Raw genomic sequence first — 14,307 nt, 5'->3', positions numbered from 1 at the left:
TAAGTTATGCTTATTTTACACAAAATAGTTACCGGTATATGCACAATTAATCACTTGCAAATGAGAGAATCAATGATGTCCCTCACTATTTCTTTTTTATTTATTGTTTGAATTATACAATATTTCAATTTTTACTGATTTGACAATCAAGGTCCAACTGACTGAATCATATAATGTTAAAAATGATAATTCCACATGTTCAGTGATAAATAAATCTTTTCTTCACCGGACAATGAGAAGAAAATTTGATTATTTCATATTCCTTACAATAAAATACAAAATAAAGAGTGAGTGAGTGATGTCATCAGTTCCCTCAGTTGCATACCGACCAGGATGTGCATATAACTATTGTGAAATTAAACAAAATTTTAAAATGTCATAACTTTCTTATTTAACATCCGATATTGATGAAATTTTCAATGTTATGCTAGTTGTAGTTTTCTCTTTTTATTCAAATCATCTTTTTGTTGGGGTGGCTAGCTTAATCTAAAATTTAGGGGCATCATATGTTCATATTTAAATTCAATGGGCGCCTGAAAAATAAAGGCCCCAAATTTTAGCTTTCATTATGATTGAAATGTCTCGTCTCAATGTGTAAAAAAAGATCCCATTTGCATTTCTCGTATTATTTTGATTGTAACATCGCCACGAATTATGCCTCCCCCCAACAAAAAAAAAAAAAAAAAACCTGACTCATTTTTATCCATAGAGATGTATACTAATTAGGCGTTATAAGTATATATATATCTCTCTATGTTTTTATCCCATTCAATTAATTTGGTCGAGCGCCATCTTTCGTATCTGCCAGAGCAGTGTATGCTAGCTGCAGCTAGCTTGTCTACGTCGTCAACAAGCGTCAACAACTAAAAATCACTAAAACCTAGTAAGTATTACTTCTTATATAAAATCAAATAATCTGATGCCATGTTGTCATTACTATTCGTCTATCTTACGAAATGCCGTGCTTAATATTGATCCAATACAAAAGACTCTGGTGGAGACCTTGGTATGAACGTATATACAGGTTTATTATACAGGCCAGCTAGGCAGGTCAATCAACAGGCATGGTATCCATGTTGCGGGAGGTGTATGGAGTGCTTAGATATCCATACTGATATCGTAACATCCCCCTTCTTCTGATAAGATTGAGAAATTCAAATTTTAATCCCACCGCTGCCACCATGATCCAATACAAAGGACTCTGGTGGAGACTTTGGTATGAACGTATATACAGGTTTATTATACAGGCCAGCTAGGCAGGTCAATCAACAGGCATGGTATCCATGTTGCGGGAGGTGTATGGAGTGCTTAGATATCCATACTGATATCGTAACATCCCCCTTCTTCTGATAAGATTGAGAATTTCAAATTTCAATGATATTGTTTTCAAACAATACTTTTGGTAGTCTGCAAATTTTGGTAATTTGGCTTGGTTATGATTTATCAGATAATAATATAGAAACTGTTTGGTTTGTGAGAATATCAGTTTGTGATAAACTGTATGCATCTTCAATTTTACATAACTTCAATCTTGTGCAAAACTGAAAATAATTTGGATAACCGGATTGATCCTGAAATCAATATTTCCAAACAATAAGTTTTTGGTTATAGTGTCTTTTTGATAATTTCGTAAACACTATCTTGACATACCAAAAATAATGTACAATGATTATACATGCATATAATAAACTTTAAAACTACACTAATGTCTTCAGTGTTGTCTTCTTTCTTCTCTTTCTCTTCTTTGTTTGAGAGTTTAGAGTGTTCATAATGTTCAATCTTCAAACATGAATCTCTCTGGTTTGCGAATAGTGCGTCCAGACCTCGTGGTTTGTGAGTATGTCTGTTGAGATTGATTAGAGTTAGACATTGGTGTTCGTTGGACGTTGTCTTCCTCTGGTTGAGTTTCTGTGGAATGGTTTTCTTCGTCGAACCTCACACGCTTCGGAGTTGGGTTGGTGGATGGAATTTCCCTCAAGTGAGATCTATTTCTCCTCAATATTCCTCCATTCGGCGTTGAAACTTCGTATGATCGAGGTTCTTCACAGACTTTGGATACTTTGGCTGGTATCCAAGTGTTGTCTCTTGGATGCAGAACTCTCACTGGCTGTCCTACATGCAGTGGTGGCAGATCAGAACTTGCATGTCGATCATGCACTTCCTTCATCTTGTCTTGCCTATTCAAGAGAAACTCGGTAGCAGCAGAATCTCTCGAAAGATAGTGACTTGGCAATGTGGTTCGGATGGGTCTTCCAAACAACATCTCTGCTGGTGATCTCAAGTTATTGTCAACTGGTGTTGCTCTCAGGTGCATCATGGCTAGTTGACTGTCTTGGCTAGTTTGAGAACACTTCGTCAACAGATTCTTGATTGTACGAACCATTCTCTCAGCTAATCCGTTGGATCTTGGATAGTGCGGTGAAGAAGTGATGTGCTTGATATTCCACTTCTTGCACATGTCTTGGAATGGTTTCCCGACAAATTGTGGACCGTTGTCGGACACAATCTCTTCTGGTGGACCGAACAGACTGAAGATTCCCGTCATCTGTCTTGCTATAGCTGCACTGGATGTATCGGATAGCTTAGCAATGATCGGATACTTGGAATAGTAATCAGTAACGAGTAGATACTCTTGTCTATTGAGCATGAACAAGTCACTTCCCAGTCTGGTCCATGGTGCTGGTGGTACATCATGGGGATGCAGTGGCTCTTTCTGCTGTCTTGCTTGGTGTTTCTGGCATGTTTCACACTGCTTTATCAACTGATCAATGTCCATTCTTGATGTTTGGCCAGAACACTGTCTCACGAGCAAGTCGTCTCGTGCTTTCGATTCCCATGTGTCCTAGATGAAGCTGTCTAAGGATGTCATTCCTTAGTGTCTTCGGTATGATGACTTGACTTCCCTTGAAGAGTACTCCGTGTGATACTCCAATTTCATCTCTGTAAGACCAAAATTGACGAAGGGATGTCGGCAATTCTTGGATGGTCTCAGGCCATCCCTGAGTGACCATTTGCCATAGTGATCTGAGAATAGGATCATTAGCTGTTTCTCTCTGAAGCTCTGTTCTCTTGTGTTGTCCGAAGTATATCAAGTCAATCTGGTGCGAATCTTCGGCTTCAGAGCAGATGGATTCCACTCTGACATCTAGCGGAACATCGCGTGCTTCCTTGGGATTAGGAAGTCGGCTCAAGGTATCGGAAAGAATCATGTCTTTTCCTGGTCGATACTTGACTTGAAATCGGTATCCTTGGACTTTGATAAGCAATCTCTGTAGACGTGGTGGTGCACTTCTAAGAGGTTTCTTCCATATCATCTCCAATGGTCTGTGATCTGTTATGACAGTGAATTCCTTCCCGAACAGATATGTATGGAAGCGGTTGATACCAAACACTAGGGCTAAGGTTTCCCTCTCTATGTTGGAATAGTTGGACTGTGCAGTGGAAAGACTTTTGGATGCAAATGCAACTGGTTTGCCTTGCTGGAGCAGGCATGCTCCTAGCCCTTTCATCGACGCATCTACCTCAAGAGTTGTCTCTTTCTTTGGGTCATAGAATTGTAGACATGCACCTGATGATACTGCACTTTTCAGGCTGTTCAAGGAATGTTCATGATCATCGTCCCAGATGAATGGTACTTCCTTGTGTAGAAGTTCTCGAAGTGGCGCTGACTTCTCTGAGAAGTTAGGAATGTATGCTGCTAGGTATGTGAATAATCCTAGGCATCTCTGAACATCTTCTTTGTCCTTGGGTGATGGCATTGATGTGATAGCTTCTACCTTGCTCGGATCTGGGTAGATACCTGATCTAGTGTACTTGGAACCGAAGAAGTTGATGGCTTCCTTCTTGATAGTACATTTGGAGCTGTTGAACACTAAGCCTTCTTGCTTTGCCGTCTCCATGAGTAGGTAGAGATTCCTATCGTGTTCCTCCTCCGTTCTTCCTACGATCGCTATGTCATCTGCGATGCATATGCAGCCTGGCACATTTTGGACGATTCTATCCATATGCTGCTGGAAGATGTCCTGACTAGTACATAACCCAAATGGTAGTCTTTGGAAGCAGTACCTTCCAAATGGTGTACGGAATGTGGTGAGATCCTGGCACTCCTCTGCTAGGTGAACCGACCAGTAACCAGCCTTCGCGTCTAACTTAGAGAAGTACTGAGCTCCTGCGAAGACAGGTTGGACCTCTTCCAAGGTTGGTACCTTGTGCGGGCATCTCTTCAAGGCATCATTTAACCTCCTGGGGTCAAGACAAATCCTGATGGATCCATCTTTCTTCACAACAGTGGTCATGGAGCTGCACCAATCGGTGTGGTACTCAATTTTTCTGATGACTCCTTGCTGCTCCATTTTGTCCAGTTCCGCCTTGATTTTGTCTTTCAAGTGTACGCTGCACTTGCGGGGTGCGTCTATGGTAGGTTTAGCATCATCCTTGACATGAAGCATTGCCTTCCCTCGGAAACTACCAATAGCGTCAAACTGATTCGGATATGCTTGTTTGAGATCCCTTACACTTGTGATAGGTGTTTGCTTAGGTTTAGGATTGGTTGTAGGTGTTTTGTTGTCCATTGAGTGAATTGTGATAATTCCAAGGTCAGTGCAACCTAACAACCCTAGGATCGCTGGACCCTTGACATCTGCTACATAGAATGTATGTGTTGACCATTTTGTACTCTTGTATCTACACTTTATGTCTAGTGTACCCTTACATGGAATCTGTGTCTCTCCGTAAGCTATAAGTTTTATTGTTGTTTGTTTCACTACTGATTCCCACTTTGGACCGTAAATTGCTTTGGCGGTACGTACTGTGATAGTGTTAGCACTTGCCCCCGAGTCCACTTTTAGGTAAAGCTTATGTTGACCTACTCTCTGTGGGCATATTATGTCAATGTTAGCAAATGCTACAGTACCTTCTGGATTTACAACTGTGTGTGGTCCACTAGTGTGTATGGTGTCGAATTGTGCTACGTTGAATGGACTATCTGTAGATTGATAATGATCATGATCTGTGGTAGTATCATGTGTTATGTCCATTTCGCTTATTGGTTTATTCTTTCGACTTTTCGACTTTGATTGTGTTTTGTTTTGTTTTGGTTTACGATCATCAGATACCGTGTCGGATCTTCGGTCATCTGATCTACGATTCTGTTTACGACTACGATCATTTTTCGATTTACGACAGAATTTGGCCCAATGGCCCTTGGTGCCACAGGCACGGCACTCATCGTCATACGCAGGGCACTGACGAGGTTTGTGGAAACGTCCGCAGTTACCACATGCTTTTCGTCCCTGGTTACGCTTGAACGAATCGATATTCTGTTTAGGGTCTAGTGTCTCAAGACATTGTCGGCTCGCAGCAACTGCCTCGTATTTACGACCTTCTACCAAAATTTGTTCGACCTTGTAACCTTTCGGTTGATCTAGCAATGACTTTTGGAATTCGAGACTTGGAGTTGACGCAATCACTAACTCCATGATTCGCTCATTTAACTCAGCTTCCTCGAAATCGCAATTTTTGGCTTTGTCCCTACACCTGGTTACGAATTCATCGATCGTTTCATCTGGTTTCTGCCTGTACCGCATTAGCTCTAAGCGGTGTATGCGAAAATTGATATTGACCTTTAACTGTGCCTCTAATAGTCTCCATAGCTCTTGCGGTTTTTCTTTATCGGTCTCTGATAGCCCCGATGCATTGATTCGACGCAAGCCTTCATTGCCTACAGCAATCTTGATTTTTATAGCCACTTTTCTCTGATCAGTTATGTCTTGGTCTGCTAGAATCAGCTCCATTCTTTGTCTGAAAAGCTGGAACTCTTCTGGTAGGTCTGCTGCCTCCCAGTTCATTTCTGGATATTTTCCACTACTCATTGTGTATGTTCGCTGTACGTATTAGGTATTTAAATGAATGAGTGTAGATATTAATGTCTGTTTATATCCACGTGTGAACGCTCCTTACAGTCACAGGTCGACTGGTGATGATACCTGTAACACACTCACAGCCCTGTGCGAATGTCATTAGGTGTTTCATGCAGTGAAAATGCTGGTCACTCCCACTCACTTCTCACACTCCAGATTTACAATTAATATTAGGAAAATATTAATTCATTGTTCACACTCCAGTCCAGAAAATTAAGTAATTTAGGTTTTATCAACTTTTAGTGTATGTTGATCTTATGATGCAGACCTCTGTGCCAGTGATTGAACACAGTTATAACTTATTCAGGCTATATTTGATTGTTTACAGTTACCGTTAGCATCTCGCTCCTTCTCACAACACTGTGTGATTTGCTGTGACAGTGCATTGGGTATGCACAGTACGGTACGGTACAGTAGCGATGCGATAGCCGGGGCTAGCGGGCGGCCGTTGGTTGGGTTAGTAAGTAGGTTATGAAGCATGCGAATTTCGGTAAAAAGACATGCAGTTTACTTCCCAACACTACAGCTGGTTACTTGATCCTTGTCATTTCAAAGTCGATCACTGGTTTCCGCTGCCACCATGATCCAATACAAAGGACTCTGGTGGAGACTTTGGTATGAACGTATATACAGGTTTATTATACAGGCCAGCTAGGCAGGTCAATCAACAGGCATGGTATCCATGTTGCGGGAGGTGTATGGAGTGCTTAGATATCCATACTGATATCGTAACAAATATATAAGGAAATACTAGTATTAACGACCATACTACATTGTCATGATTGTGAGCTAGCGATAGCGCTAGCTACGGGGACCACTCGATAAGCACGCCAGCGGTTCAGGCGGGTATTGTGGTCGATGTCCGCTGGGTAACTAATAGGGAGAAGCACTTACGTTAATGCGACTGACCGGAGACGGAGTGTTGGCTCCACCAAACAAACTCGAAGTTGCTCCCCGAATTCAAATGACTTATTTGAGACTTCTATATGTAGGCTAAGTATTGTTTTGCAGGTAATGAAATTGGTAAAAGTGTTTTGATTTGAAACTAAAAAGAACTGTAGCGGCACAGCTTTGCAAGACGGCCGGTGGCCGCCCACCGTCTTGCGCTGCCCACGTACAAAAAAAAGACGGGAGTCAAAGAATGCAAGTTCGATGAAGTTAAGTTGTGTATCAGGTTTTATTCTAAATCAGAGTCAAATTACATGCTGGATAATAATATACTGTATGTCGCATCTCTGGGCTGGACGACCGACGACAGACAAAAATTAAGCCGACATGGCCTACGGCGGCAAAACAAATCGGGAACGAAAACCTGCCCCTTGTCGACTAAACACTCCCTTTTATCCCCTTTTTGGTCAAACACCGCGTGGCGAAAAAAAGCCTTTCCCCAAGTCGACCCTATCACTTTTGGTGTAATGCGCGAAATTAATCCGCCTAATGTAAGTATATAAAACGGAACTTAATTATTGTGTGCTATGATTCCAAATTCAAGTTCTTCGGCTTTCCATTATTCTTCCAACTTACGTAACTCTCTTGACCACTCCCCAACTGCTCTCGCAGTCAATTAATCCTCTCTTGCGACTCTTGTCACTTCAGCCACTCCCACTCACAGCTCACTTCCACCAAGGAATTACCAGCACTCCTTGCTTCCACACCTGTTCACATTCTCTCCTCTCTCTCTAATCACTGAAGAATGCAAGCGAGCCAAAGAACATGAATAAGAAGCAAAGTAGTAAATAAATGAAGTTCCAATGGACTTCTATTAGTCCTGAACGCCTAGCAACCCAGCCAGTTTGCCCTCTTTCACTTCCACATTCCAATCGCTAGCCTGGCCCAGAAAAACTAGCAAACGAAATCAAGACATTTAAGGAATGTAAACAATGGAAGAAGGCGAACGAACGTCTTTACCCAAACAAACAAATCTCTATTTTCCATCCCGCTATAGAACTAAAAGTAATCAGTCACTTTTTTCCAGACCTTTTTGTGTAATGCGACCGACCGGTTTGGGACATGGCATCCACAATATTATGAATATACAGCATACTACCTTTCTGTATGTATTGTTACAAAGCCTCAGTTGTCAAGATAAATTGATAGTATAAACTTGACAGAAAGATTTTCCCCTGTAAAACCGACAGCACCTCCTCGGGTGGTTCCTAATAATATAGGGACGGTGATGAGTATCATAAAAAATTAAGAAGAAGAAGTGTTAGAAAAGACATGTAAACCAAAATTTTAATGCAACTGACCATGGAATCGCCCATAAATCCACTGACTGTGGTCAGTACTGTTAATAGTATGTATCTACCTCATTGAAACAACTACAAGAGATGGCGGAAAGAAAGGAACAACCTGGGCGTTTTTTCTTCTGACCTTCCTTTCTTTCAAAACATTTTTATTTCTAATTGTTTAGTTTCAGCCCACTCTACTTTGTGTTCAATGCCGTTATGAAGATCAGAGTGAAAAGATTCTTGCCTCCTCTATTTTACGGGGTTGTCGGCTACATCGTGATCAACAGTATCATCACATTTTTACAAGGTATGTATGAACCAAGATTGACTGGAGGTAATGCTACCCTGTTCTTGATATTGCTTACTCTCAACATGTATCAGTCAAACTATTGGAATATGCGGTCTGGAGACTTTCAATCTTAAGACCTCTAAACAGCCCTCCCTCAAAAAAAATAAATGAATAAATAAATAAATGGATTAATTGATTGATTAATTGATTAATCAATTAGTTAATTAAATAATGAATATATAAACGAATAAGTAAATAAATAAATGAATAAATAAATAAAATGAAAATGAAGAAATAAATGAATAAAATAAATAAATAAAAAATAAACCTTTTGGAGGGACAATACTTTTTCATTTTCATAAATGTTCTTCATTTTGAAAACATGAACATTCCATTTCAAACTTGATCTTAAACAGAAATTCTGTTTTGTTATTTAGAAACTCAGCAAAAACGTGAATTCTTTTTTTTTATAAAAAACCTACTTAATGAAATTTGGATGTAAATGGAAATCAAAGAGCAACTTCAAAAACATGCAGAAACCTTGGGGTAACTTTTGATAACAAACTTCTCTTTGAACATTTCGTTACACAAAAATGTTGCGCAGCTTCATTTGCTCTGTATTAAATTGGCAAAATTCATTATTTTATTGACCAAAAAACAACAGAGCATCTAGTCCATGCATTTGTTATGTGCCATTTTGATTTCTGCAATAATCTACTCATTCACAATACCCAATTGGCAAAATTCATTATTTTATTGACCAAAAAACAACAGAGCATCTAGTCCATGCATTTGTTATGTGCCATTTTGATTTCTGCAATAATCTACTCATTCACAATACCCAATCTCCAAATTCAAAGACTCCAAACTTTCCAAAATTCTGCAGCACAACTTGTTACTCGTACAAAGAAATGTGATCACATATCCCGTCTAACAGCATTTACATTGGTTACCATCCAGTTTCAAATCCAATTTGAGATTTTATTAGTATATCAAGGTTTCTATGGACTTGCCCCCTCGTACTTAAACGATTTGGCCACTGTGTGTAAGCCAACACGTCATATACATTCACAAAGCATGAATGTATTAGTCACCACTCCAATATCAACAAAATCATTAGGCAAACATTCTTTTGCTCATGCAGCCCCTGTTTTATGGAACAAACTCCTAAATTCCCTGAAAATAATCGATTCAGTTAACAAATTCAAAACAGCTCCTAATACTTATTTAAATTGTACCTTACCTCAACAAAAGGAACTCACCAACACTTCTATTCCTCTCCTTTGTTTTCTCAAGCGCATAGAGACTTATTTGTTGTGTTCTGGGCTATACAAAATCTGACCACTATTATTAATATTATTATTATGTTCAAAGTAAAGAACGAAAATGGTTTTCCCTTTGATTTACCAATTAATGGCATTCTAATTGTCTTAGGGTTATCTTATTTGTTGCATCCATTAAATAGATGAACTGTTCATCTAATATAGACTATGTTTTGTCATCTGATTTTTGTCAAAATTGGTAAAGCCTCACTCACTGAATATTGGGTGATAGGTGGTGAGTAGGCTTCTCGTAGACAAACTGGTGTATATAGACGAACAAGAATTAGTTGATGTAGGACGAGACCAAATGTAAAGTTGACATAGTGAGTGTACATTGTAGGCATATTGCAATTTGGGCAATTCCATAAAATATGTATGTCCGACCCCCTATACATGTATGTAGGACCTTCATGAAATTTTGTCTCTGATTTGTTGTTCTTTGAGAGTCTGTAATGTTCTCAAAGGACCCAGACCTGGTCAGTTTATGAAGTGAAGTAAAAATGGGGGTCGGATGTACAAAAAGGTTGATTATTTTATGGAGTTGCCCATTTACCATATTATTGATCCCAAATTTCATAATCAATTGTGGTCCTTGTCATTGCTCTGTGACTTTTATCTTTTCATTTTGACCTTTGACCTACCACCCTCTCACTTTCTCTCTCCTTCCACCAGACCTGCGAGGTAGCAGACATGTTAGCTATGATCAATACAGGAGACTGCTTGAGGAAAAAAGAATGGACTTACCGGACATGAGATTTGATAAGACAACAGAAGTGAATGACAAATTTTTGGAGGTAGGTTGAATTTTGTATTTAATTAATTGTGAGATTTGCACAGCGGGGGGGGGGGGGGGGGAGGTACTGTGAGAGGTTTATAGAATTGTACAGAAAAAAGTGATGAACAACAAATAGTGTATGATGCAGAGTCTGAAGTAGTTGGACTAGATTCACTATTTACTGTTGCTGCTTTGACCATTTGAAACAGAGTTTGGCATCTAGTCTTTACTCCAGACATGGTATAATTAGTTTAAGTGTCAAATTTGAGTCTGTGCTTGTAGACTAGATATTTACTGTCTCTATTGTCTTATAATTGTAGCATATTATTGAAATATAATAGCCTAAATTCTTAAAGGACAAGTTCACCCCAACAAAAACCTGATTTGAATAAAAAAAAATTCAACAAGAATAACACTGAAAATTTCATTAAACTCGGATGTAAAATAAGAAAGTTATGACATTTTAAAGTTTCGCTTCATTTCACAAAACAGTTATATGCACATCTCGGTCGGTATGCAAATGAGGATCTGGTGACATCACTCACTCACTTTTTCTTTTGTATTTTATTATATGAAATATGAAATATTTTTATTTTCTCGTCATTGTCATGTGAAATGAAGTTTCATTCCTCCCTGAACACGTGGAATTCCATTATTTTAACATTTTGTGCTTCAGGCAAGGAGGTCCTAATCATCAAATTCGTAAAAATTGAAATATTTTATAATTCAAACAATAAAAAACAAAAGAAATAGTGAGTGAGTGACATCATCAACTCTCTCATTTGGATGTAACTGGCTCGTTCATATAACTATTTTGTTAAAAATAAGCGAAACTTTGAAATGTCATAACTTTCTTATTTTACATCCGATTTTGATGAAATTTTCAGCATTGTGCTTGTCTGATTTTTCTCTATTGATTCAAATCAACATTTTTCTGAGGTGGACTTGACCTTTAAGGGTGATTTCGATTTATGTGGATCTTGTTTATCAAGTTAGTTTGAACAAAGATTGTGAAAAGTCCAATAAACCGATGCTCATTTTCGTCAAAGGATTTTTGAACTGACTCCGTGCTGATTTAATTGAAATAGGACAGTTTAAATTATGAACATTATACATTGAATTTTTAACAAAAGACTGATACTGGGATTAAATTTATTTTGCACCCTTAGATAGAAGCATCCATTCATTGAACTTGCACTCGATGATCAGGTGTATGTATATTTTCAGAATATACAAAATCTGCTTAATGGCTTGAATAGTTTTAAATGATCTTAAGTTTTTAAAACGATATCCATGAATTCAGATTTCGGACCAAGTTTTTTTTTATGAAATTATTTTTCTTTTTCTCTTTTGATTTGTCAGGAGGACTGGTGGAAGCTGATGGAAACAGTTCAAGCAGAACGAAAATTCAGATTAAGGAAAGTCTGTCAGTCCCTTTACAATCGGTCGGTGCAAGATCCTGCGTACCTTGCCTCACACAAAAACCAACTCCGCTCCCTAATTGTGAATGAGAAGTTCCACTTCATCTACAGTATTGTGTACAAGGTGGGCTCTACCAATTGGGAACGGGTGATAGTGCAAGACTTGGAGGGATACTTGAACGTGCCAAATCAGAAGCTTTACTCGCACAAAGCACTCCAGTGGATGCCCAAGTACAGGGAAGAGCAGGTTAAAGTGCTCTTGGAGAACTACACTAAATTTCTCTTTGTGCGGAATCCGCTCTCTAGAATACTCTCGGGCTATCGGGATAAATTTGTGGATCACAAAAATTCAGTATTTACCAGTCTAGCACGACGCATCATCAAGCAGCACAGGACCGGCTCGGCCGCTGAGAGCTCAAGCCAGAATGTGACGTTTACGGAGTTCATCTCCTACCTCGTCGAATCGGCTGAAAACCGAGGGAATCCGCACTGGAAACCGATTTACACGCAGAATTTGCCGTGCGAGATTGACTATGACCTCATTGGGCAATTGGAAGATGCAAGCGATGATATTCCCTACGTGCTTAAGAGGATTGGCATCTGGAATGTAACTGATTATGGGAAAGGCCCGCCACGGAAGAATACTGACGAGGAATTGATGAAGAGGTATTATTCTGAGGTGCCAACAAAGTTGTTGAAAGAGCTTTACAATATTTATGAACCGGATTTCCATATGTTTGGATATGCTATGCCACTCTTTGTATAGTTGCAATTATATAATATTGAATAACCTTGAGGGAAACATCAAATATATTGCCCGCAACAGAATCATATTGGTCTCGAGTCTTGAGATGAGGGCAATATATTTGATGTTTCCCAAGAATACAGCCAGTCAATGTTATTAGTATCCAAATTAGGCATTGAGATCAAAGTTGCATAGAGACATTTTACCCATAGGATTATAGTGTGGTGTGTTTATACCAGGAGCTCATATCTTTGTGACATGATTATCAAATGTTATGTTATTGGTGCGTAGACAATGTTTCAACGTCACGCGTATCTCTTTCTACGCATCCTCAGATGCCCGGATGCGAGTGTGGAAAATAGAAAGGTACTGTATTGTTTTCATTGTCTTTGCATGCAAGCTCAGTAAACGTGGTGAGAAACCGAACAAAGTACAAAGAGCATATACCCTTTTCCTTACCAACATTCATTAAAACAAGGGCATTGCAATTTTGTAAATCACCAACTCATTTGTCTGATATTGGTAGTAATAATTTGATTTGTTTTGCTGTGAGATATTTGTTTTTACTAAAATCAATGAATTTCCTGTATATCATTATAAGCTGAATCCTGGCAATGGAGGAAGAAATTATTTCTAATTTGCTATGCAGGAACTATAATGTATAACTACTGTACCAAAGTTTTTTCTTATGTCAATGAAATGTTACTTAATATGATTACTGCCTTTTCAGAAAAAATGTGTTCAGAATCCAGTACTTCTAATCTTTGATTTGTCAGTATTCATTGTACTCATGAGGTCGTTCTACAGTGCCTACTATTTTACAGAAAGTGTTCATTCTAATTTTTTATAGAACACTTATATTAAGTATAATAAAGCATTACCAAAGATTTTTTTTCTCATATTGTTGGCATGAATGTATGTTGCTTATGATCATTGCCTTTTATGAAATAATGTGTTTAAGAATTCAGTACTTCTAGAGTTATTGATGTTACAATATTTAATAATTCATATTGGTTCAAACCAATAACATGTACCTGATGTTATGCTATATCAAGTACTATTTTAAATTTGATACTGTTCAGACTTCAGAATGATGGAATAATAAAGATTTTTCCAAGAAATCTATGCAATTTTTAATGATATTATTATAATAAAGTGTGCAGGTTATTTTTTTACTTTTATATATTTATTCATTTTGACAATGCCATGGTATACATGTATTACATGTATGTACATTTTATGATCATTATCAGTAGATTGACTCTTAATGAAAATAACTGACAATATTTGTATAACACTGATCAGAAAGGTGTCTCTAAGCAGAGTGACCAGATTCGAACAGTTTAAATTAGGGACACTTTGATGTCAGGGCAGTGGCATAATGAGCCCAACATGTTTAAGGGGCCAAAATTTCTAAAAAAAACTGTGAGCAAGCAAAATTTTTTGCTTTTTAAAAATCCAATTTTGTAAATGATTTAGACAATCATATCATATTCATCTTTTTCCCTTTTTTTTATTACCTCTATGCATATGAGAAAAAAATGAAATGTTTGAATATTTTCACCTCAATGTGTTAAAAATATAAGAATACAAGACAAACCCGCGT

The 14,307-nt window shown here is 38.2% G+C and overlaps 2 protein-coding genes across 4 annotated transcripts; one reads left to right on the top strand and one right to left on the bottom strand.

Moving 5' to 3' along the window:
- Positions 1-799: 799 nt before the first annotated feature.
- On the top strand, positions 800-13,970 carry LOC121431655 (carbohydrate sulfotransferase 14-like). Of its 3 annotated transcripts, none has more exons than XM_041629293.1 (4): positions 800-883; positions 8,332-8,456; positions 10,433-10,554; positions 11,901-13,970. In XM_041629293.1, the coding sequence occupies exons 2-4, from the start codon at positions 8,366-8,368 to the stop codon at positions 12,720-12,722; spliced, it is 1,035 nt and encodes a 344-aa protein (XP_041485227.1). In that variant the 5' UTR covers positions 800-883; positions 8,332-8,365; the 3' UTR covers positions 12,723-13,970. The 3 variants fall into 3 exon arrangements, with proteins under 3 accessions (XP_041485227.1, XP_041485225.1, XP_041485226.1); XM_041629291.1 differs by having other exon boundaries at positions 11,898-13,970; XM_041629292.1 differs by having other exon boundaries at positions 834-881; positions 8,329-8,456; positions 11,898-13,970.
- On the bottom strand, positions 1,775-2,647 carry LOC121432206 (uncharacterized protein K02A2.6-like). The gene has a single exon (XM_041630060.1). The coding sequence runs from the start codon at positions 2,645-2,647 to the stop codon at positions 1,775-1,777; it is 873 nt and encodes a 290-aa protein (XP_041485994.1).
- Positions 13,971-14,307: the final 337 nt, after the last annotated feature.

This window comes from Lytechinus variegatus, chromosome 18 (assembly GCF_018143015.1).
Source record: "Lytechinus variegatus isolate NC3 chromosome 18, Lvar_3.0, whole genome shotgun sequence".
NCBI lineage: Eukaryota > Metazoa > Echinodermata > Echinoidea > Temnopleuroida > Toxopneustidae > Lytechinus > Lytechinus variegatus.
This window is presented reverse-complemented; position numbering and strand designations above follow the sequence as displayed.